The sequence below is a fragment of the Mercurialis annua genome, linkage group LG5 (genome assembly GCF_937616625.2).
Source record: "Mercurialis annua linkage group LG5, ddMerAnnu1.2, whole genome shotgun sequence".
Lineage (NCBI taxonomy): Eukaryota > Viridiplantae > Streptophyta > Magnoliopsida > Malpighiales > Euphorbiaceae > Mercurialis > Mercurialis annua.
Genome location: NC_065574.1, coordinates 2401655 through 2426152, shown reverse-complemented (window position 1 = coordinate 2426152; position 24498 = coordinate 2401655). Strand labels below are relative to the sequence as shown.

Sequence of the window (24498 nt, the reverse complement as noted above, 5' to 3'; positions counted from 1 at the left end):
GAAAAATAACATTATCATAGTGTAAATAAAAATATTTTGGCATTATTAATTTCATGATGTGAAAAATGCTTATTTTTTTTAGGCTTAATGGCGTAAAAAATCACAAACTTTAGCGTGTTGTGCAAATTTAACATAAACTTTCAATTTTGGCAAATTAATATATAAATTTTTGATATTTTGCAATTTTAGCACCGATCAATTTTTTTTCAAAAAAAACAGAGAAAAATACTGAGGTGTACACCAGAATAACCACTGTTCCGCCGTCCACATCAGTATTTTTTCACAAAAAACTGATCGGTGCTAAAATTGTAAAAAATCAACGTGTATTAATTTGCCAAAATTGAAAGTTTACGTTAAATTTGCAAAACACGCTAAAATTTATGATTTTTTATGCCAATAAGCCATTTTTTAATATTAAAACTAGGCAATTGTAAAAAAATAAAAATTGTTCCATCCTCCTATAAAAAGCACTCTCTAACTGCTCTCTTACACAAAAAAGACAGACACAAACTCTCATTTCATTTTTGTTTATACATTTTACAATAAAAATCAAGAAAACTAAGCTATTTATCTAAATATGAAGATGAATCACAAAATGCAACCACCAACGGAGGTGGCGGTGGCGGTGCAGCTCCCAGAGTCAAAGGTGGCAGCTACAGAGAACGTCAGTGGAACAATCAGTGGCCCACTAGTGGGGTCTGGCGGTGGCGCTGTAAGACGTTTTGGCCGGAAAGATGACGTCATGCATGTATTACTTAGGTTATTATGTATAGTAACCTCTGTAATAGCTGTGTGTTTCATGGTCACAGCTCATCAGTCTAGCACTGTTTCCATCTATGGCTTTACTCTTCCTGTTCATTCCAAGTGGTCATTCTCTCACTCTTTTGAGTAAGTGTTTTAAATTTTTAAATTTTTTGAACTTTTTACTGTTTGGTTGCTGAGAAAGTTGACGAGAAAGTAAAAAACTAAAGAAAATGGAAGTGTTTTTTTTTATGGGTTTCTGTCTAACGAAGATAAAGTTTTAGTCTTTTTTGATTTTTCTTCGTTTTAATTGACTATAATATCCTTAGTTAGTGTTTAGGTAGCACGAATACGGATACAGGAAATAAGATACTTGAACATGTACACGGCAAAATAATGTTTTTTTAAATTTTCTATGTCAAATTGAAGTTTCGTGTTCGAAACTGTATGAAACGTTTTCGAATATGTTGATTGAATGAAGTGTCTGCAACATCTAAGTTAGTGTGAATTGACCGACAGCCTAATCAAATTTCTGTCCTTGTTTATTTGTCATGTTATGGGAAAAACTATTAATAATTGATTCTTGTGAATTTTATGTTGACGAAATTGCCTTGGTTTTTGGTTTCTTCTGACTAAAAAAATACAAAATTTTTGGTACTTCCATACTATTTCCATGAACAGAAAACCCGTGAGTTTATTATTTTTTAGTTTTTTTCCATTTATTTTAGAATTTAGAGTAATGGGTTCATGCAATTTGGATTTTTTTTCTTAGTGGCAATAATATTGAAATGAGTAAACGAAATGTCATTATTGTGATAAGATATTGCTTGTGGGATTTCTTAAAGTTTGAATCTTTACTGATTTGAGAGATGGTGAGATATAAGAGTTTTGAAGCAATGGTCTAATTTGGATTAAAAGTTAGTTAGAAGGGTTAACTTTTGATGATGATTAATATTAGTAGTTAATTCATGAATTTGGCATTGAGCAGATATTTAGTTGGAGTATCAGCAGCTGTTGCTGCACATTCTTTGCTGCAATTTCTCATTAGTTTCTCAAGATTGCTTACAAAATCTCCAATCATTCCTTCAAGAAGTCATGCTTGGCTTCTTTTTGCAGGCGATCAGGTATCGATTTCTTACCATTTTAGGCTTGTGTCTGTGGTAATGTTACTATGTATGTAATTTATTCCGTTTGTTGTTGATGTGTTAACCTATATTGCACGGAAACGGGAAAATTGAAAATGATATTTTTATAAGAATAGGTTATAAATACAAAGTAATAGACTGTTTGAAGTATTTCTGCATATGGTAACCAAACGCCGAAACATAGGACATGATAAATTTTCGTGCAATCAATGGCGGAACCACTCACAATCAGGGGTAGGTTTTAGCTGAGTTGCTGTTGGAAATTTTCAAGAGAAGGAGTTGGGGCTTGTAGTGAAGTCAGGGCTTGAGGGAGGTTAAGGTTCACATGTCCGTTTCTGAAAATAATTCTGATATTTTGAAATTTTAACGTGTTTTGTAAAAGATATTGTTTCGCCATTTAATATTTCATCATTTCCCGTTTTAAGGTTTCCTTTTTTGCGCAACATAGCTTTTGAGGGAATGCTATGTATGTAATTACTTGTATTTATACGCGCGTCAAGTGTATATTTCACCAACTGGGCGTTACTCGATTAGTACTGAAATTAGCTGTGCAGTTTCAAGTTGTCTAGACGGACGTAGTCTCTAATCAAACTTCAACTCGATAGGTATTTGCATACGCTATGATTAGCGCTGGGGCTGCAGCTTCAGGAGTCACTAACTTGAATCGCACAGGAATCCAACATACACCGTTACCGAATTTCTGCAAGCCGTTACATTACTTCTGTAACCATGTTGCTGTTTCGATAGCTTTCAGTTTCTTAAGCTGTTTCTTGCTGGCTGCATTAGCTGTTCAGGAGGTTATCTGGCTCTCCAAGTCTAAGTATTGAAATTAGTTTAAGTATGTATACTTTGTAGGAAATGTGTTCTTGCTCTTATTAGTTCTGCTGATTTTCTACTTTCTTGGTAATATTGAATGTAATTCCATTGATTGAGACGCATAAGGTTTTGCCCGTAGGGATGTAATCGAATCGAAATACTATCAGATTCGATTAAATTCTACTATAATATTCAGAGTTTAAAATTTAAATTCGACTGAATTTTATTTCAAGAATTCAAACACGAGTTTGATAAAATAATTAAGAATCGATTGATATTAAATTCGATTCAAGAATTGATTCAAATACTTCGAACTCAAATTTCAAGTTCCTAAGTGTGATGCAAAATTATATATTTTGGACAGACTTTCTTCATGAAAGTTATAGGCTTTAAAATCCTTTAAAAGTGAGCTTTAGAATCGGGTGATTCCGACAATCACCATACCGTTACTAATTCTTATATACAAAATGAAAAAAAAAATTAAATACAATTTAACTATTTTAAAATTTAAACTAATTATTCTAAAATGCATTTATTACCACCGATGAACTATAGCTCAAATAATATGTGCGATAAGTGAAATTCTACTAAAGCCGTGCCATGAGATGAAATACTCCTACAAACGTTAAAAACTAATTTCTCCAATAATTAAATAAAAACACTTACTAGCATAATTGCATCAAATCAACTTCTTTAAAAAGAAAATTACAAGAATCAATCTATTTTCATCTCATTCATTTCTCAGACGACTTGTCGTTGCAGTCTTGTTCCCAGTGCTCTCTCCCAACCAAAACGGTGCGTTGCAGTCTCTGCCTCTGTTTCTTCTGTGAACTGCGCAACAAGAACAAACAACCGCCACTCTATCGTTAGAAAGAAATGAAAGCTTTACAAACAGAAATGTATCAATGAAATTCAATTCAATGAGAAATTATTCTCTGTAATGTAAGTTTGTATCTTCTTCTCTCTTTTAATTGATGTATTTGTAGAATTCAAATGGCCTCCCATTTTTCCTTCAGCTCACCACTCCATCTCAAAACCCAAATTCAAAACCCCCATAAATCCCTCCCAAAGCACCGAACTTTCTCATCCATTTCATGCCAAAACCAAACCCCAATTCCTCAAAACAATGAAGAAGATGAACCCACCAAAAAAAGGAACAAAATCACCCACTTAAATTTTCTATCTTTACCCATTACTCTCACTATAATCTCCACTTCTTTATCACCAAAACCAGCTCTTGCCGCCCCTGCAACAGCAAAAACAACTCATAAAAAGAAGAAAACGCCCCAAGAAACTCTAACCCCTGAGCAGCTTAAACAATGGAGCAAAGACCTCCCAATTGTATCCACTAGATTGCCTTACACTGAGTTGTTGAATCTTAAACGAAGTAATGAGGTTAAGCATGTAATTAAGGCTCCTAAGGCTTGTTTGAGACAACAAGCTGAGCCAGTTTTGGTTGTGTTGAGTGATGATCAGGTTTTTAGAACTGTTTTGCCTTCTGTTGTTAGTAATAAGAAGTTTTGGGATGAGTGGGATGAGTTAAAGATTGATGCTTTGTGTATGAATGCTTATGCTCCTCCGGTTAAGAAGCCGGAGTTGCCGAGGCCGTATTTGGGGTTTTTGTGGAGAGTTCCGGAGTTTATGTTGTCGAAGTTTAAGCGTAAGAAGGAGTCGAAGAGAGCTAGGGTGATGAGGAGTGCACGGGAGGAGTTTAGGAGGCAACGGGAGGAGGAGTTGGCGAGGATGAGGGAGGAACGGGAGATGATTGAGAAGGTGATGAAAATGCAGAAGAAAGAGGAGCAGAGGAGGATAAAGAAGGAAGCTAGGAAGAAGAAGCATGAGGAGTCTCTGCGTGATGCGCGGATAAATTACACGCGGATGGGGAATATGTGGGCTGATTTAGCGCAGGATTCGAACGTTGCAACGTTGTTGGGCTTGGTGTTTTTTGTGATATTTTATCAGACGGTGGTGCTTAGTTATCGGAAGCAGAAGAAGGACTACGAAGATAGGCTGAAGATTGAGAAGGCGGATGCTGAGGAGAGGAAGAAAATGGGGGAGTTGGAGAGGGAGATGATGGGAATTGAGGAAGAAGAGGAAGATGAGAGCGAGGAAGGGAAGGGTGAGAAGAATGCTTATTTGAAGATGGCTATGCAGTTCATGAAGTCAGGGGCTCGTGTAAGGCGTGCTAGTAATAGGAGATTGCCTCAATACTTGGAGAGGGGTGTGGATGTGAAGTTTACAGATGTTGCAGGACTTGGGAAGATAAGGCTTGAACTTGAGGAGATTGTGAAGTTCTTCACACATGGGGAGATGTACCGGAGAAGAGGAGTGAAGATACCAGGTCAGATTTTAAAGCATAATGTATTTTTGCCTCCTTTTTTCCATATTTTTGGCATTGATTCTGCTAGCATGCACTTTCTAACATATGTTATATTGAGATATCAATTCAATTTACATATGTTCTGCCTAGTTTGAAGGCCTAGTTGGGATAGGCTTCAGCACTGTTATGTGTTGCTGCCACAATTGCTCGTAAAACTGCTCTTTATTTCCTTGTTACGGGATCATGTCATTGTTTATAATTGGATTTGCATATAGACAAGTGACTGAATTAGCTAAACTTTCAGATGCTATAATTGAACTGTAGCTCCATGCAACTTCCAAAATTGAGATTTCTTCAGTATGCCGTTGATAAGAGTTTTGCAGCACCTCTTGCTGTATATGTTTATAGAATCGGCTGACATCTCAAACTCTATGTAATGGTGATGGCATTCAAGTTGCCTTTTCTCTTACTGCGTGTGAGATAACATCTTCACAATAAACTTGATATAATTAAATAACAAATGAAATTTTTGTATTGAAAGGAATTTAGTGAAGGAATCTAGATTGAAGAATTATGGCAAGTAACTCATCATAATCTGGAAGAATTCATATTTGCTTTTTCAGAAGCTATTTACATTCTTTTATACTTTTTGCATGGCTTATTCTTGTTTAGTTGGTTTTACTATTAGGTGGCATACTTCTTTGCGGGCCTCCTGGAGTGGGTAAAACCTTACTGGCCAAAGCTGTGGCTGGTGAGGCCGGTGTGAACTTCTTTTCTATCTCAGCATCTCAGTTTGTGGAAATATATGTTGGAGTTGGTGCTTCTCGCGTGCGCTCACTGTACCAAGAAGCAAGGGAGAATGTAAGAGTTGTCTTCAGCTGCTTCATTGCTCTCTCTTTCATATTCTAGCACTAAATAAGGTTCCTTATAACATACTTTGTATTATTGATAGTTTATATCTGGATTACCAAGTGTCATCCTTGATTTCTTTCATTTAATTCATTTTTCTTGTTGTGTGTTTTCAAAGTTGTCATTATTCTACTTCCCCATGATCCTTTCTCTTCATAGATGTGCTATTTAAGCTTCTGATACATCTTTTGGAGATGGACAACTTTGAGCATGCTATCATATATCCTTTTCTTGTTTGGACAGGCCCCATCTGTTGTCTTTATTGATGAGCTGGATGCTGTTGGAAGGGAGCGAGGCTTGATTAAAGGCTCTGGTGGACAAGAACGTGATGCAACTCTAAATCAGGTTGGTTTGGGAATTTGGGGCATTAACAAATATTACACTTTATTGATGGTGTTGTTACAAATTAAACCTCCTCTTGGACATTGATATCCACATTATTCATATATTCAGCTTCTTGTATGTTTGGATGGGTTTGAAGGAAGAGGGGAGGTGATCACTATTGCTTCCACCAATCGACCAGACATTCTAGATCCTGCACTTGTCAGACCTGGGCGCTTTGATAGAAAAATTTATATACCCAAACCTGGCCTTATAGGCCGCATGGAAATTCTGAAGGTGATGATATATATATATATATATATATATATACCTCCTTACCTTTCCAATTGTTATGATAATTCTAGATTTTATAGGTATTCCACGTGTTTGATTTCTTAATTCTTAAATAGGTTCATGCTCGTAAAAAACCTATGGCCGATGATATAGACTACATGGCTGTTGCTAGTATGACAGATGGGATGGTTGGTGCTGAGCTGGCAAACATAATTGAGGTTGCTGCAATCAATATGATGCGTGAAACGAGGCCTGAGGTAATGTGGAATCTTGTAAAGTCGGTCAGTATGATTTGAATTTCCTTGAACTGAACTTGGTACACAGAAGTTTTGGGGAGTAATGTTTGGAACCCCGGTTGCTGTTCTATAGACAACGAAAAAAACCCTTGGGATTGATGAGAGTACCAGTGAAAAGTAATTTTGTCTTGGCAGATTACAACCGACGACTTATTACAAGCTGCACAAATAGAAGAAAGAGGAATGCTAGATAGGAAGGAAAGAAGCCCCGACACATGGAAGCAAGTAGCTATCAATGAAGCAGCCATGGCTGTTGTCGCTGTGAACTTTCCAGATCTCAAGAATATTGAGTTTGTATGGCCTTTAAATTTGATCTCGTCTATTTTAATTCATTTTCTTGCATATAGTAGTCCTACTTGTGTTAAGCTGCGTATGTTATATCTTTGTACTTCTCAAATTGAGATTTTGAGTCGGATCTTTCTTAATATTTATTGCAGTGATGCTCGCTTTTTTTCAATGAAGCTTCTGAAGCAACGTAATCCAACACTTGTTTCTATGTGTAAAAGTAAAATATCTAAGTATGAAATGCAATCTTTAGTAACAAGCATTAGTCTTTCTCCTACATATTTTCATTCCTGAGTAGAACTTTTGCTATACCATATCTGATATCTAGCCACGGTGCTATACCAAATAATGCGGAAGAATTCGTGGTATTTGTAAATGAATGATTGTTAATTTTTCTGTGAGATCAGGTCACAATTTCTCCTAGAGCTGGCAGGGAACTTGGTTATGTTCGGATGAAAATGGATCATATAAAGTTTAAGGAAGGAATGCTTAGGTATCTCTTCCCATGAGTCATTATTTTATCTGTTTTACTTACTGACCATCAAAATCCTAAAAGACCATTGAAAATATGTCTCAACTTAAGGCAAAAATGCAAAACTGTGATATAACAATTAACAATACTATTACGAGAAACGTAGTTTGTTATTAAGAGAACTGCCACTGTCTTTTAAGTAAATTTATTTCCACTTCACTAAAACTACTTTAGGGAATTATATTTATCGCATTTTTAAACCATATAATATTTTATTCTAACGCAGTCGGCAATCTCTCCTGGATCACATTACTGTTCAACTCGCACCACGTGCAGCTGACGAGCTCTGGTATGGAGAGGGTCAGGTAAAAAACCCTCTGTTGTTAATGTATACAACTATACATGTTTGTGCATATAGGACTCGATATGTTTCACCATGGGCTATGTAGTGAAATTATTTCTGCTTAGTTGCTTCATTATGTGGTATTGTTGCAGTTGAGTACGATTTGGGCAGAAACAGCAGATAATGCAAGATCAGCAGCACGAACCTATGTCCTCGGTGGCCTTTCTGAGAAACATTATGGTCAGTTTAACTTCTGGGTTGCAGATCGGATTAATGTAAGTCTACATTCTAACTTCTATGGCTTTTCTTGGAGATCAAGGAACCATATATAAAATTTCCGGCCCCTGTAATTTTTTTTCTATTTCTGCTGAGCTGCATTTGGATTGAAATTTACCAATTGCTTGAATTTCTGTCTATCATGCCGAAGCAATGATATCTTTCTGCAAAATTACAGGAAATTGATATAGAGGCGCTGCGGATTCTAAATATGTGTTATGAGCATTCAAAAGAGGTATGTCATATGAATGGAAAATATATCTTTACATGCAATTTCCTGATGCAAAAATCTGTTTCTGTATCAGATTCTGCAGCGGAACCGTAAGCTGATGGATGCCCTTGTTGATGAACTTGTTCAGAAGAAAAGCTTAACAAAACAAGAATTTTTTCATCTAGTTGAATTGCATGGTTCTATCAATCCTATGCCGCCAAGTGTACTCGATCTTCGGATAGCCAAGCGTGCCGAGTTTCAAGAAATGATGATGAATCAGAAGGAAACAATTGTGAGCAATTTATAAGCAAGATTCTTCGATGAGCTGATTGACTATGCAAACTGCAGAACAGCAGTGGCTGTGTTCTCCAAGAAAACTTTGAATGTCAAGTGTTCAGTGCTGGGGAAGTTTTGGATGAATCAAATTTGTTGAGCAATCCAATACAAATCATTTGTTGTAGAACTAGTTAATTATTCTATCATTTTCATAGGACGAGACTGTAGCGGTGTATATTCGGGTTAAATCAAATTAAAATTTTGATTTTTTTTTTCCAAAATCAAATTAAACCGGATAATTTTTTTATTTTTTTTGCGTGAAAGAACCGGATAAATTCTTTATTAATTTTAAATCAAGGCTAATATATTTTTCAGTTCAGTTTGTCTTTTTATAGTTTAGTTTGCTTTAAAAGTGAGCAACTATTTTTCTTTTTTCAATTATTCGATTTGGTTCGGTTTTTGCATAAATTAGATGCAGCATGTACACGGAAGCATGCAAGCTCATTTTTAAAGATCGTACATATGTTTAAGCCAGACCAATTTTTTAAATTAATTATTTTATTTAAATCATCAATAATCAGTAAGAATAACTTTAACTACCATATACAGCATTCTCTACTCAATTTTAACCTTCTAAAAATCCCAGAAAAAATAACTTTGAAAAGGTCAAATTTATCTCAGTACTACTAGAAAGTTTTTAACTTCCACTTCATTAAAAAAATCCACGTTTGCCTCTAACGATCCATGTCAAAGCAACCACTAGCCGCCAAATCCCAGTACCACGTTGTTGAAACAAAAACTACCCACTACTCATTACAACTATTATATATGTAACCCACTCTCAAACCCTAATGTTTTACTTCACTTCAAATTTAATTTCGTTTTGGTTAATTAAAACAATTTCTTGCAAAAAAACAGTTCATCAGAATGAAGATTACGGGTCTGTTTTTCATCAGTTTTCTAGTGTTTTTTGTTTCCATTAATGGCTTGGCTAATGCTGGTAAACTTTTCAAAGTTGGCGATGAATTTGGGTGGCAGGAACCTGGTGGTAACACTAACACCACCAATGCTGTTTATACCAAATGGGCTGAAAATAATCGGTTCCGAGTCGGAGATTCTCTCTGTAAGTTTGTTTGTCTAAGTCTTACGTTTCGGCGTTTCATTTCTGTTTCAGCGTTTTTCGTTTCTGTTTCTCGTCAAGTCTTACATTTTAGTACTTCAGAGTCTCTCGTTTCAGCGTTTTGCGTCTTGACGTTTTTTCGCAGTATTTGTGTACAAGAATGACTCAGTAGTACAAGTGGAGAAATTTGGATATTTCCATTGTAGCAGCACCAAGCCAATTGTTGCATTCAACAATGGAAGAAGCATTTTCAACTTTGACAAATCGGGTCCATTTTACTTCATAAGCGGAGCTCCGAATCACTGCAAAAGAGGCCAGCGTTTGATTGCTGAAGTAATGGGCGAGCATCATCCAAGATCTCCACCGTCCATTGCGAATCCACCTGATCAGTCTAATAATTACAATGCACCGTCGCCACAGCCAAGTTCAGGAACTCTGATCTCTGCCAGGATTGGTTCTGTTTCAGTATTTGTTGCTGCTACAATATTAGTTAATTTAGTATGGTCATTTTAAACATTTTAATTAGTTATGTTAATTTGTTTTTACCAGTTCTTAATTTTAGTTGTTTTGGGATTATATGTATTTGAACAATTTGTATTTGAATTGTTGGTTTATTAATTGAACACTAATTGGTTTCACTAATATTTAAGAATTTGAATTTGCCTTTGTATTATCTCTAAAGATTGCTGGTATTGCAATTTTTAATTATTATGTGATCAATGATTCAAGGAATGAACAAATTAATGCTTAGAGATCACTTTTTTACAATCAATTAACAGTCTGTTCTGAAATTTAATGAGCATTTCAATCATAAATGAAAATATTTTATTTATATTTTATAGAACATTCATCTGCCCCATCTCTGATATTGCATTTACATTTTTGGAGCTAATCCTGAAATGTAAAAGTTAGCAACTTGGTGACTAGGTAGCACGGACACAGACACGTACACAGAGAAACGAGGCACTTTGACACGGAGATGGCGGAAGAGTGTTAATTTAAAGTTTATTGTCAAAAATGAAGTTTCATGTCTGAAACGTGTCCGACTTGGTTATCTTAGTGCCAGTGGCCTTCCAGAGCTGTTTGCAGTTTATGTTCTATAACTTCTTGGTTTTACATTATAGTTCTATAAATTCTTTTCTTTATCTTCTTGTTCCATGATGAAGCTGTTATACTCACTACACGAATCAGCAAAGATCCTACTTAAAATAACACTGTTTTGCTGTGTCCGCGACCAAGTTTCGTGTCCCGTATCCAGTTAGCATTCCTTGGACCAAGTTTCGTGTCATGTATTTTTTAAAAAATATTTATTTCTATTCTGGCTGTATTTATTAACCAAAATTTCCTGTAATTTTTTTTTATTAAATGGAACTAAAATATCAGAATAAAACAATGATTGTTAAAATTAATGAAAAAACATTAATTTTTTCCCTCTAATTTCAGGGAATGAAAGTTCTTTTTTTTTTCCCGTTAAAATATAATCACTTTTCACTGCGGTTTAGGAACAGGATTTCGTTTCAAGTCTAAGAGTTTGCAATTTTAACTATCTTAGCTGTAATTGCAGTAATTTCTTATTAACTTGATCAAAAGCAATAGTTGCAATCCATTGATTATATGCATATGTAGAAGTCCTAATCACTTTAAAATACTCTTTATCATTTTGATTGTTTTTATTTATGGTCGAATCTTTCAAAAATGTTAATTTCGGCTAAATTTTAATAAGTATATTTCAATTGTGGACAACTAGATATATTAATCAAGAATAAAGTCAAACTATTTTGATTTTTTTCATTTATGAACAAATTTGATTTTTTAAATTTTTTAGTATGAAGTGTATTTTTAAAGTTTTAGTCGGTCATAATATGAAGTGCAATTTAAAAAATTTACAGTGTTTTGTAAAAAAAAAAAAAATGGTGAACGGTGTACTTTCCTCTATACTATAGTAAATATGGAGAAAATAATACATTAACATTAAAAATTCCATGTTTATACACGAGACTGTCCATATTTAATATTTATGCATGAGACTTTTATTTGTGCTCAAATTTTAAATATGGAGAAAATAAATAAAATAAAATATGGAAATATCCATATTTATGCATGAGACTCTTATTTGTACTTAAATATTAAATATTAAGAAAAAAAAAGGAAATAAATTATATTTATGCATGAGACTCGTATTTGTGCTCAAACTGTACATATGAAGAAAATAAATAAGATAAAATATGGAAATATCCATATTTTTGCACGAGACTCTTATTTGTGCTTAAATAGTAAATAATAAGAAAACAAAAAAAAGGAAATAAATTATATTCATGCATGAGACTTTTATTTGTTCCCAAATAGCACTCGATGTGAACAAACAAAATGTCCTGGAGTCGATTAAATATAATTCTAAATTCTCTTTTAAAAAAAAAAACTATTACTCCCTCCGTCCCATAAACATAGAAAAAGTACCACCTTTTTTTGTCCCATAAAAATAGAAAAAGTGGAGTTAGTTAAGTCAAAAATTATCAAAATACCCCTACATGATTATCATAAAACATTAAATGCATATTTTGAAAAGATAAATAAATGAGTTGTAAGTGCTATAATGAGTAAAGTGGCTTTGGAAAATGTGCATAACTAATTGATTATAAAGGGTAATTTAGACAAATTATCACAAATTACCTATAAATAACTACTTTCTTAATTCTTGTAAAATGGGTGCTTTTTCTATCTTTACGGGACGGAGGGAGTATATAATTCGTAATTCTCTATGAAACAAGTAAATCACTATTTATTTTAGGGTTTTCGTTTACAGGGAACTGAATACACAGAAAAGAAAAAGACATGGTCTATTTCCAATCTTTTTTTTGGTTATATTTCTTGAAAATTTTATGATGTTTTGCTTTTATTAACAATGGTGTGACGTTTAATTTATGTTTTGTCAATTTTACCCATTTTACAACCTTTAAGTACAATCAATTTAGGTCCGCCCGCCACTGATGGTTACTAATGGCAAAAAGAAGGCCAGAAGAAGCTTATTACACTGTGTTGGTGATGATCTGCTGTGTGAAATTCTTATGCGAATTCCTTATAAATCTGCTTTCGTATGCAAGACAATTTGCAAACGTTGGTTACTTCTGATATCCGATCCATATTTTATAGCTCGCTCCGTCGCCTTCCACCATCTCCGTCAAGAACAGCAGTGTGATGATGATCAGCCTGCATTGTCCCTCGAGTTCTTGCCTCTTTATAGAAGAAAAAAGGGTCCAATTATTGTTGTGGGTTCTTGCAATGGATTATTGTTGTGCATATATGGTTTTAATTTACACCGTGCATCCAGTTTGGCTTCCTCATCCTCCCGTTTTGCAAGTTTCGTTTGCAACCCTTTTACAAGGCAATGGGCTGCAATTCCCGGCCCTCCTCGTGTGCCTTCGTGTATGGGTTTCATATGTGATCCTTACTTCGAAATGAACGAACAGATGTGCATCAACTCCAGTTGTAAATTCAAGGTGGTGGCTGTTCCGCGGTTCAACACTCAAACAGGTACGTCGATTTTGCATTTGTCGAGCTTATTGGGCTATTCTACTAACAGCCTTTTGTTCAACAGGTGATACGACTGAGTTTCACGTGGATGTGTTCTCATCGGAGACTGGAAAATGGGCGAAAGTGATTGCCTCGTCAGCTGAAAATATGGTAAGACTCGTCAACTGAAAATATGGAAGTGATTGCCTCGTCGACTGAATTTTAGGACCAATACATGGAAAACTTTTGCCCTTGCGCGTTCTAATAAGTTGTTTACTTATGCGGTACCAATTTGGCCAACTCCAATTCCTCAACTCCCATCTCATATTTCCATTTCTACTTCTAAAATTTAGTGGTTTGATTTATATTGATATCACAAGTTTATATTTATTGTCAATTTCTCTCTTGCTACTATGCATTGTCAACAAATTTGCACCTTCTCGGTGAATTTCTCATGTCATCTACTTCCCAAATATTGAAATGCCCAAAAGATTATCCTGATTTCTGAATTTGTACGTCGTGGTCAATTAATTTGCATTAAGCCATTTATAATCAATGGACAATACTCACCGTTTCTAGGTCAATTTAGAATAAAAATGTACAACATGAACATGAACGAGTTCAATTGTGTCCTTAATTGAACTAAAAATATATAATATTATTCTTCATCAATTAAAATAGCAACTCAACATCCAAAAAGATTTTTTTTAAAGAACAACACCAGCACCAATTCCTTAGATAGATGAGGACCTGTGACCAAAGCAATATTATTTTGGCACATTTTGGGTTTTAAACAAAGAATCAAACCGGAATAATCTAGTTTAGATCGAACCAGTTAAATCGACCAGTCAAATTGGATTCTTAAAACAGAGTAGTAGCTTTTCAGCTCTACAGAAGTTGAAGCATTCCCCAGTAATTGGAACATTTTAATTCGTTATGTTAAGTCGTTATGTTAATTTGTTTTTATCAGTTCTTAATTTTAGTTGTTTTGGGATTATATGTATTTGAACAATTTGTATTTGAATTGTTGGTTTATTAATTGAACACTACTTGGTTTTACTAATATTAAAGAATTTGAATTTGCCTTTGTATTATCTCTAAACATTGTTGGTATTGCATCTTTTAATTATTATGTGATCAATGATTCAAGGAGTGAACAAATTAATGGTTAGAAATTACTTTTTTACAATCAATTATGTTCTGAAATTTAATAAGCATTTCAATCGTAAATGAAAATTATTTTATTTATATTTTATAGAACATTCATCTGTCCCATATCTAATATTGCATTTACATTTTTAGAGCTAATCCTGAAATGTAAAAGTTAGTAACTTGGTGACTAGATAGCACGCACTACAAGAAATACTATTCGCAGCAAATATTTTTGTTGCTAGTAGTGGAAAATTATTATTATTAACATATAGCAAAAAAAAAATTGTGACATGTTACTGCTAATAAAACGTTGCTTTAAATAATTGGTAACAAAATTTACTGTAAAATGCTGCTATAACTTAACTAATGGCAGCAACTTTCGAAATTAATGCTGCAAAATGTTTTTTAGCGGCAAAAATAAATTAGCTGTAAAAAAATTTGTTGCCAAATACAAAATTTCTTGTAGTGACGGACACAGACACGTACACAGAAAAATGAGGCACTTTGACACGGAGATGGTAAAACAGTGTTAATTTAGAAATTTCTTATATAAGAAATGAAATTTTATATCTAAAATGTCTATAAGTGTCCGACACGTTTCGAGACGTGAAACTTTGATTGAAAATCTCCGTGCTATCTAGCTTGGTGAATCCGGAAAGTTTTGTTTTGTGCTTGATTAATTGCATAACACTTTTGGTATGCTGTGCATAAGCCAAAGTCAATATTAAGAAAAAATGTGACTTGTTTAATTATAGGCCTAATGCGTCAAAACCCTCCGACTTTATAGCTCCTTTTCGATTCTATTCTGACATTAAAAACTTATCAATTTTACCCTATTTCGTATTTTATCATTTCAATTGTACCCCAATTTTTTAATTATTGTTTTTTTTTTACTTAAATGATGAAATCAAATAATTATTCATATTTAAAAATAAAATTAAATTCACTTCCATTAAAAAAGTACAAATAAGTTCTTTATTTTTAAAAATTAATTAAAAACCATAAGCAAATCAAAACTAATTTAAATTCTTAATTAATTTAACTAAATCTAAATAAATTTTAAACATGTACAATTAATATATGCTATATATGGAGAACGTTTTTAAATTTTTCCAAATAAAAAAGACGTCAATTTAATATTTAAGGATATAATTGAAACGATAAAATGTAAAATATGGTAAAATTGACAATTTTTCAATATCAAAATCGAAAAGAGGTTATAAAGTCGAAGTTTTTTTTAAGGTATTAGACCGTATTTCTTTTTAGGAAGACTTGAGCTACTGACTATTGAGTCAACTCTAAAGTTCTTCAAATGTGGGGTTATCTGCAGTTTCTCGGTTAGGGACACTGATTGTAGTGGAAGGTGAGCAATTATGAGTTTATGAATATGCCTCTCCTTCGCGACTTTTCCATGAACACGTTTATTCATGGAATAATGTTCATATTGCGGATCATTAGCCAAAATGGTATCCAACCTTTACACCTTATATCAAAATGATACCAACCTATAATTTGTATCAAAATGGTACCCAATCTTCTAATGTTTGTTTCAAAATGATTTTTTTAATATTTTTCGGCCACTTTTGATGACGTGGCAACCGAAAAATTGATTTTTTTATTGATATAAAACAAAAGTTCGTTTTAATCTTTTAAATTATATAAAATTTTATTTATCATGTGATGTGGTAAAAATATAAAAAAATTAATTTTTCGGTTGTCACGTCATCAAAAGTGGCCGGAAATTATTAAAAAACCCATTTTGAAACAAACGTTAGAAGATTGGGTACCATTTTGATAAAAATTAAAGGTTGGGTACCATTTTGATACAAGGAATAAAGGTTGGGTACCATTTGGCTAATAACCCTCATATTGCAGCCCTGAAAAGTGAAAACTATTTAGTGACATTCTTTTCTAATACATTTCTTAAAATGGATCCAAGGCTTTTAGAAGCTGTGAAGCTAAATGATGTCCCGTCATTCGAAAGATTGGTCCAGGAGAACAGAAGCATACTACTCCAACAACCATGTGATAAATCCCTGGACACAATCTTGCACCTGGCTTCAAGAATGGAACACTCTGAAATAGCCCGGAAAATTGTCGAGCTAAGTCCTGATTTGATTGCGATGGAGAACGCCTATGGGGAAACTCCCTTGCATGAAGTCTGTCACAATGGAAATGCAGATATCGCTACGCTGCTGTTGGATATCAATCCGTGGATCGCTTCTATGCCTAGCCGTGCCAACCACAGCGCGTTTCTTATAGCTTGTGGTAGAGGGCACCTTGATGTGGTGAAGCTCCTTTTAAATCAACATTGGTTAATGGACATTGAAGAAAAAAGGATCGGTCTGCATGAACTCATACCAATACAAAAACCAAGTAAGTTGCATACTCTACTCGTTAACTATTTCACAACACTTCTGAAGCTAAAACTGCAAAATTAAAGGTATAATTTGATAAATAAAAGTCTAGTATTATTTTATATTGAATATCATTCTATGTAATATTTATTGCCCCGTGTTTAAAACTCAGGATATGCAGAAATTGTGAGGGAAATACTGAGAATGCGGCCAGGTTTTGCTCTGAAAGTTGACCAGCAGGATGGTCGTGTATTACTGCATTACGCTTGTGAAAGGAACGAGTTGGAACTTACGAGATTGGTTCTAGAGTTTGCAGCAGGAAGTGCCAACATGTATGACAAAAATGGTTACACACCTTTGCACATTGCTGCAATGAATGGCGAGACAGCCATCCTCACTGAATTTGTGGCACTAGCACCAACATCTTTCAATCTTCGCACCGAATATGAAGAAACAGCATTTCATCTTGCTGCTAAATTTGGCAAATACGAAGCCTTCATCAGCATGTCGGAGGCGCTCCAAAACACCAATCTGATGCAGAAGATAGATAAATCTGGTAATACGGTCTTGCATGTTGCTGCCTTTGTGGGCTGCTATCGTGTAAGAATCTATTTCTCATTTACATTTTATCTTTCTTGGGATGATTTCTGAATCTGGTTAGATTAAGTCTTTTTTTGTTAACTCTTTTCCAACATTAATTGTCGTAACAGTTGGCAGAATACATAATCTGGGCGACAAAGGTTGATGTACAGCTTAGAAATCACCAAGGGCAAACAGCACTCGATCTTCTCAATCAATTGCCTGACTGTGTTGAATCCAAACATGCTAGAATTCTGCTAGTAAAATCTATGAATGCTAAGAATGAGAAAACTAATTTTAGAGATGACATTCGATCAAATTTGATCAGTCGGAATTTAGACAAGGAATCGCACAGACAGCTTGTAGTGGATGTATGCAACAATCCTGGAGCTGATACCATCATGAAATTTGAAGAAAATAAGGATGCCGAATCTGAACAGGATTCCTCCGAGCAAAGCCAATCCGATAGACACAAGCAAGTAAATAGACAGAGGAAAGGATTCATGAAGCACCACAAGAGCCGACGCAAAGGACAATACGAGACGCAGAAGGAAGCATTACAAAATGCAAGAAACACAATCATATTAGTAGCCATTCTGATAGCATCAGTAGCTTTTACTGTGGGTCTGAATCCTCCTGGAGGCGTCAATCAGGACGAAGGGACGCTAAAAGGACAGGCTTCTGCCGGTACAAAAGTAGCTTTTAAGATCTTCGCGATATGTAACAGCGTCGCATTGTTCACATCTTTGTGCATTGTTATTGTTTTAGTGAGTATTATACCCTTTGACAGGAAAAAACTGATGACACTTATGGTGATTACGCATAAGGTTTTGTGGGTGGCTGTGTCGTTCATGGCAACAGCTTTCGTCGCAGGTGGATGGGTGATCTTTCCATGTGATCAAGAGTTGTGGATGTTCGAGGCTCTGATCGCTATCGGTGCTGGTAGCATGGCTACTGTGTTTGTATATTTGGGAGTTCATATTGTTAGACATTGCTTGAGAAAGAAAAATGGAGAAAAGACAGAGGTAGAAACAAGAAGATTTTTTCTATTGAGAGTGAACAAGCTATCAATGAAGAAAAACTCCAGTCTCACCCACAATCCAGTAATTCTGATGTTGAAAGTGCACAATCATTGGGATATCATACATATTAAATTCATGTAAATAATTAGTGTCATTACTTTGTATTTGCTTGTGTTGAAACAGTTGCAAGCAGAAGACGAAAATACCAAAAGGCTGAGTCGCGGATTAGGTCGCTCTCTTTTAGACGTTTTGCGGCTCTGCCCGGAGATGCAAAGCGGACTAGTTTTTTTTTTTTCTTCTAATATTTCACTTAAAAGTTAAAACTCAACAGCTTGTTTCTCATCTGATGCGTAATTTTACAAGTAACCTGAATAAACTACAATCATTTGGGTATTAAGCATAATGAAAGATTGAAAGTGCACAATCATTGAGGTGCAATTTTACAAGTTATCTTTCTTATCTGAATTATACGGTAGTGCAAGTTGAACAAACTATAGAAATTTATGCATGATTAATTCCATGGAAATTTTCATGAATAGTATGTAACTTTGAGTGCATTATGCAAGGACCCATAACAGCAAAAAAATTGTCACTAGCGGAATATAAAACTAATTTTTTAAAATTAATATGATAATCTTTGTATTAGCTCAAGAACATCACCAATTACATGCATAAGATTCAAGATAGATCTAATGATTTGACAAAAAACATGCTCATGCTATAATCATAAACGTATTTGTCTTACAAACTTTTTTTAAAGATTAATTCAATTATTATTGGAGGTATAAAAAATTTAATTTATCAAGAAACAACAACAAAACAAACTAAAGTCAGTCCAAGAGTCTTGAACAAACCATAAAAATTATACGACAACAAAATCGATAAAAAATGTGTATATGTATAAATGAGGAGGAGAGAAGATGATTTTCCGACTATATATAAGCCTAAGGTCGCTGCCTCCCCATTAGTTGCACAAATTAGAAGTACATTGTTAAGATTGTTTGACACCATACTATTTTCATTTTAAATAAGATATGTACATGTTTTTACATAAAAACGCCATGAATTATATGAAAAAGAAGCTGAATATTAAAAGTAATCATAATATAGCAGTATCAAACCAATTTTCTGCTAGGCTAGCTACGGGGAAACCCCACGATTTTTAGAAAATGGAATAACATCTAATGAATAATCAATGATTCAAAATAGCTTATTGTTGTAGATTATATATAAAAGGCCTAATACTTTAAAAATATCCAAATTTTTCGATTTTTTCGTTTATAGCTTAAACTTTCAAAATCTTCAATTTTAGCCCATTTTTCATTTTTCAGTTTCAATTATAGCCAATTGCTCAAATTTGAGTGGGAAAATATTCAATATACGCTTCATATTACTTCATATTTGGAATTTTTGATGATAAAATGATTGATTAGAATAATATGAGACAGTATGAACGACATGTTTAAACTTTTTTTCACTTTTATTTGAACAATTGAATATAATTGAAACTGAAAAATAAAAAGTAAACTAAAATTGGAGATTTTAAAAGTTTGGGCTATAAATAAAAAAAATCTAAAAGGTGAGGTTTTTTTTTAATAATTAAACTTATATTAATAACATAAAAAAAATACAGAATTCATTCTTTAAGGGAACATACAAAGATTCACACGTTATGATAAACTTGTCTTTTTCATTTCTTGATTTTGAAAAGGATCTATGTATAATGTATTCATTATTGATGACATGCTTGTTTGATAGTTCTTTGTAATGACACATATGAGGCAATTAAGGTTCCACGTCGATAAATTTTTTCAATTAATTCACTTAAAAAATGGACAGCAATTATGAATAAAATTAAATAATAAAATATCTTAATCGCTTGTTTTGTAGCAAAAGGGATATTTTCAAGAATTAATCAAATTTTTGTTGAAGTATGTACCTGTACATCAAGTAGTAGAGTCTTCTACGTATCTGTAATACGTATCTGTCTATTCACAAGAAAATTACATCCACGTTCAGTTTCATTTTTTGACTTAATATATACATCCAAAAATTTGGAAATTCAAAATGATAAATAAAAGTAATTTTTATAAAAATATCAAAAATCAAAAAAATATTTATATAAGTAGGAGTTGACTTTAATATATATAAAATATCAAGTTGACTTAAAAAAATTATAATTATGATATATTATTAGTATAATTTAAAAGAATTGGTATCACAACAAATAAAACATAGTATTTAATTTTAATATGTATTTTACTATATTATAAGTAAATTATTAAAATAATATTAGTATACTTTTAGCATATTTTTTATTTATATTATAAATTGTAAATTTTTTTATATATGTACATTTCTAGAACGAAGGATCATTTTACCCCCCCCCCCCCCCCCCCCCGAACTTGGCGCAAAGTATCAAAAACGTCCAAATTAGCAAAACCGGATCACTTTTACCCCGAACTTGGCAAAACCGGTTCAAAAAGCCCCCCAATGCTGATGTGGCACTAAATTGGAGAGTGAGATTCCAAAATACCAATTAATCATAATTAACTTCTAATTAATCCAGGGGTCTTTTTGAACTTTTTTTCAAAAAAAAAATCAAGTTTTTTTAAAATTTCCGGCGAGGAAGAGCTCCTCGCCGAAGAAGAAGAGCTGAGCAGCAGCTCCGGCGTCTGTTCTTTGAAGAACAGACCGCCGGAGTCTGTTCTTCAAAGAACAGACGTGGGTCTGTTCTTCAAAGAACAGACCGCCGGAGTCTGTTCTTTGAAGAACAGACGCCGGCGTCTGTTCTTCAGAACAGACCCAGGGTCTGTTCTGGGAAGAACAGATCCAGGTTTGTTCTTCCAAGAACAGACCTGGATCTGTTCTTCCTCAAGAACAGATCCATGGGGTCTGTTCTTGAGGAAGAAGAACAGACCCCGGGTCTGTTTTTTTTTTATAAAAAATTAAAAAAAATTAATTTATTTTTGTTAAAAATATAAATTTTAGAGTTAATTTGTTGTATGTAATGAAATTTCTGGGTTAATTTGTGATATAAAGTTTTAAATTAAAAGGATTAATTTTTATTTTTTTTAATTATTAGGTATTAATTTAAAATGTTTAAAAACAATTAGGACTATTTTTTTTATCAAAAACCACCTTAGAAAACCGAAACCACCATCAAAACCGGAGAGTGTATCTCACTCTCTTTGGTGAGAGTGGGGAGGGGGGGTTTTGTACCATTTTTTACAAGTTCAGGGTAAAAGTGATCCCGTTTTGCTAATTTGGATGTTTTTGATACTTTGTGCTAAGTTCAGGGGGTAAAGTGATCCTTTGTTCTACATTTCTACCATGATGTTAAGTAAATTTTAGTATAGTTTATTGGTAAGATTTTAGTGTTACCTTTAGTTTTAGGCTTAAATGCATAAAAAATCATCAATTTTCACATGTTTTTGGTATTTAATATAAATTTTTAATTTTAGCATATTTAACATAAAATTTCTAATTTTATAATAAATGATACCGGTCCGGTCTGGATTTTGAAATACTGGGTGTCGGTTGTCATTTATTGTAAAATTTTAAAAGTTCATATATTTATATGCCAAAATTAAAAGCTTATATTAAATACCAAAAATATATGAAAATAGGTAATATTTTGTGCATTTGAATATATAATTAATACTTGAATATTTTTTGCGCTTTTCATTTTCATAATAATAAAATAAATTTATAAGAAGAAGACATGCTATATTGTCTTATTAATGTCAGTGTCCTCAATGATATTTTGTAGGAATTGACTTATAAAGAAATTGGCCACATGTACTATTCAATTGGTGCACTAAAACATCCCACGTTTTTTCATTATTTCCTATTTTCATTTATCAAATTCCTCGGTTCAGATTTAACCACGTAATTAGACTGAATGAAGGTGAGTTTAATATAGAAAAAAATATTTAAAAAACAAAAACGAAAGCACGCCCAGTGGGACTCGAACCCACAATCGCTTGATTAGAAGTCAAGCGCCTTATCCATTAGGCCATGGGCGCTATTTGTTTAAACAGAAAGCTAAACCACTTTATATCTTTCTAATAGAACAACCACTTTTAACTTTCTTCTGATAAAATTTGATAAAAGAATAACTATTATCCTCTGATATTGTAGCAAAATTGCTTTCTTTTACTAAACTTTCAAATCTCATTATTTTATGTGATATTTAATTTCCATAAAATTGATATATTAATATCTAAAAGTATGTTAAAAATAATCCCACAATATTAAGAATGCAAATATAAATAAATTTATAAGTGTGAAAGTTTAACCACCTATTAACTAGTTCTAGTTATTAGGTAATGGTTGAAACTAAAACATTTTTTTTATGTGAGTTGTTACACTCTCACTTATATAAAATCAATTACTCCTGCCAATATGTGAGTTGTTACACTCTCACTTATATAAAATCAATTACTCCTGCCAATATTTTTAATATGGTATCAGAGCGGATCTGATCCGGATTTCTAATTTTATCGGTTGTCCGTATGGATGTTTAATCCCAGCGGCCCGGTCCGATATTGGCGCTGCATATATTAAACCAAAACTTAAGTGAGTCTGGCGTGAGTCTTAATTTTCCGATTGTCCGTTTGGATATTCATTTCTAGCGGCCCAGTCTGGTGTATTCATTGTGTGTTAAATCAAAGTTTCAATATCAGGGAGAGTCAATTTTAAGTGATAACCGGATGTCTAGTTCCGATTGCACTTAAGAGGGAGTGTTAAAGATAATCCTATATGTTAAGGAATGCAAATATAAATGTGAAGGTTCAACATCTATTAATTAGTTTTAGTTATTAGGTTATGATTGAATCTAAACACATTTTATATGCATGTAGGCTGTCACATTATCATCTATATCTATCTATAATATATATAAAAGTACGGATGGGGGGCATGCAAATTTACTGAATAATCCTTTTCAGTTTACTAGTAAATAAAGATTTTATAGTCATTAACTAATTAGTTATTTAATTAATTATTATTATAATTAAAGTCCTAATTAGAATAGGTAGCTAAATTATCTCCCATTTAGTTTTTAGTATGTAAAAAATAACTAAATTGTCTCCAAATTAGTAGGAATACCTATCTTTTAGTTTGATTGAACTATAAAATTAAAATACTGTATTTGGTCAATATATTATTATTTAAATTTCTATTTTATTATTTTTAAAAATATTATTAATAAAATTAAGTTAATTATTTAATTTTGGTTATTATAAAACCAAAAGAAGAATAAATTCAGTATGGAAAAAAATTTAATAACTGAATATATTATATTTACTTTTATAAAAATTCTTAACTAATTTAATATTAATTATAAATAAAAAATTGATATAATTATAATAAATTTTCTAATATGTTCATTGACGAGTTATGTTACGAGCTGCGTGCATAGCACGTAATGCGAAATTAGTCTATATAAAATCAATTACTTCCGCCAATATTTCTAATAAAGACAAATAAAAATAGTAATTTTAAAAATTAAAGAAAGAAATATTAAATTTAATCTAATATTAATATAATCGTATTTTCGAACCTAAAGTGACGGGATATATAATAATTATTTCTAATAATTTTAAAAATATTTTACTTTCTAGCTTTCTTAAGAAAACGTCTTAATATTTTATTTGTTTATGATAAGGATTTTTTTAATTTTTGAAGCTGACTAAGGGAATTTTATATGAAACAAAGGATTGCATCATCAATTTATAATCTCTCTAATAGTCTTTTTCTTTTTGTGAAAAGTAGTAGTTATTAGACTTAGATATACAGAAAAATAAAAATGGTAAAAAGGCAGAAAACAAGGCTTTATGGGAAGGCAATGAAGCATTTATTAGGGCAACAAGAAGTTGATCTCTATAAAATAGAATAGGGCCTCAAAATATCAAATTGATTAATTAATGATAACCACCAAATCAGCTCTATTCCATTAGATTTTAGTACAAAGTTTTTATATGGACCAGAGCCAGCAAGGCAGTAAGATATGATGTACTTCTTTTCTATAGGTTAGACAAACCCTAGTG

The 24498-nt window shown here is 32.9% G+C and overlaps 4 protein-coding genes, 1 non-coding gene and 1 pseudogene across 5 annotated transcripts; 5 read left to right on the top strand and 1 right to left on the bottom strand.

Moving 5' to 3' along the window:
- The first annotated feature begins 463 nt into the window (after positions 1-463).
- Positions 464-2913, top strand: LOC126679974 (CASP-like protein 3A1). Its single transcript, XM_050375000.2, has 3 exons — positions 464-888; positions 1730-1865; positions 2492-2913. Exons 1-3 carry the CDS (start codon positions 578-580, stop codon positions 2711-2713), a joined length of 669 nt encoding a protein of 222 aa, XP_050230957.1. The 5' UTR covers positions 464-577; the 3' UTR covers positions 2714-2913.
- A 571-nt stretch (positions 2914-3484) lies between these two features.
- LOC126680933 (probable inactive ATP-dependent zinc metalloprotease FTSHI 2, chloroplastic) lies at positions 3485-8972 on the top strand. Its single transcript, XM_050376237.2, has 11 exons — positions 3485-5043; positions 5711-5883; positions 6175-6276; positions 6385-6549; positions 6663-6803; positions 6978-7136; positions 7535-7620; positions 7886-7964; positions 8095-8217; positions 8397-8453; positions 8524-8972. The coding sequence occupies exons 1-11, from the start codon at positions 3696-3698 to the stop codon at positions 8734-8736; spliced, it is 2646 nt and encodes an 881-aa protein (XP_050232194.1). The 5' UTR covers positions 3485-3695; the 3' UTR covers positions 8737-8972.
- A 582-nt stretch (positions 8973-9554) lies between these two features.
- On the top strand, positions 9555-10463 carry LOC126680934 (early nodulin-like protein 21). Its single transcript, XM_050376238.2, has 2 exons — positions 9555-9828; positions 9971-10463. The coding sequence occupies exons 1-2, from the start codon at positions 9633-9635 to the stop codon at positions 10336-10338; spliced, it is 564 nt and encodes a 187-aa protein (XP_050232195.1). The 5' UTR covers positions 9555-9632; the 3' UTR covers positions 10339-10463.
- A 2349-nt stretch (positions 10464-12812) lies between these two features.
- Positions 12813-13524, top strand: LOC126680670 (F-box protein At5g07610-like). The gene is made up of 2 exons (XM_050375831.2): positions 12813-13356; positions 13421-13524. The coding sequence occupies exons 1-2, from the start codon at positions 12813-12815 to the stop codon at positions 13522-13524; spliced, it is 648 nt and encodes a 215-aa protein (XP_050231788.1).
- Positions 13525-16389: 2865 nt separating this feature from the next.
- On the top strand, positions 16390-18869 carry LOC126680181 (ankyrin repeat-containing protein ITN1-like; annotated as a pseudogene).
- Positions 18870-22400: 3531 nt separating this feature from the next.
- Positions 22401-22473, bottom strand: TRNAR-UCU (transfer RNA arginine (anticodon UCU)). Its single transcript has one exon. It is a non-coding gene; the product is annotated as a tRNA-Arg (tRNA).
- Between the last annotated feature and the right edge of the window lie 2025 nt (positions 22474-24498).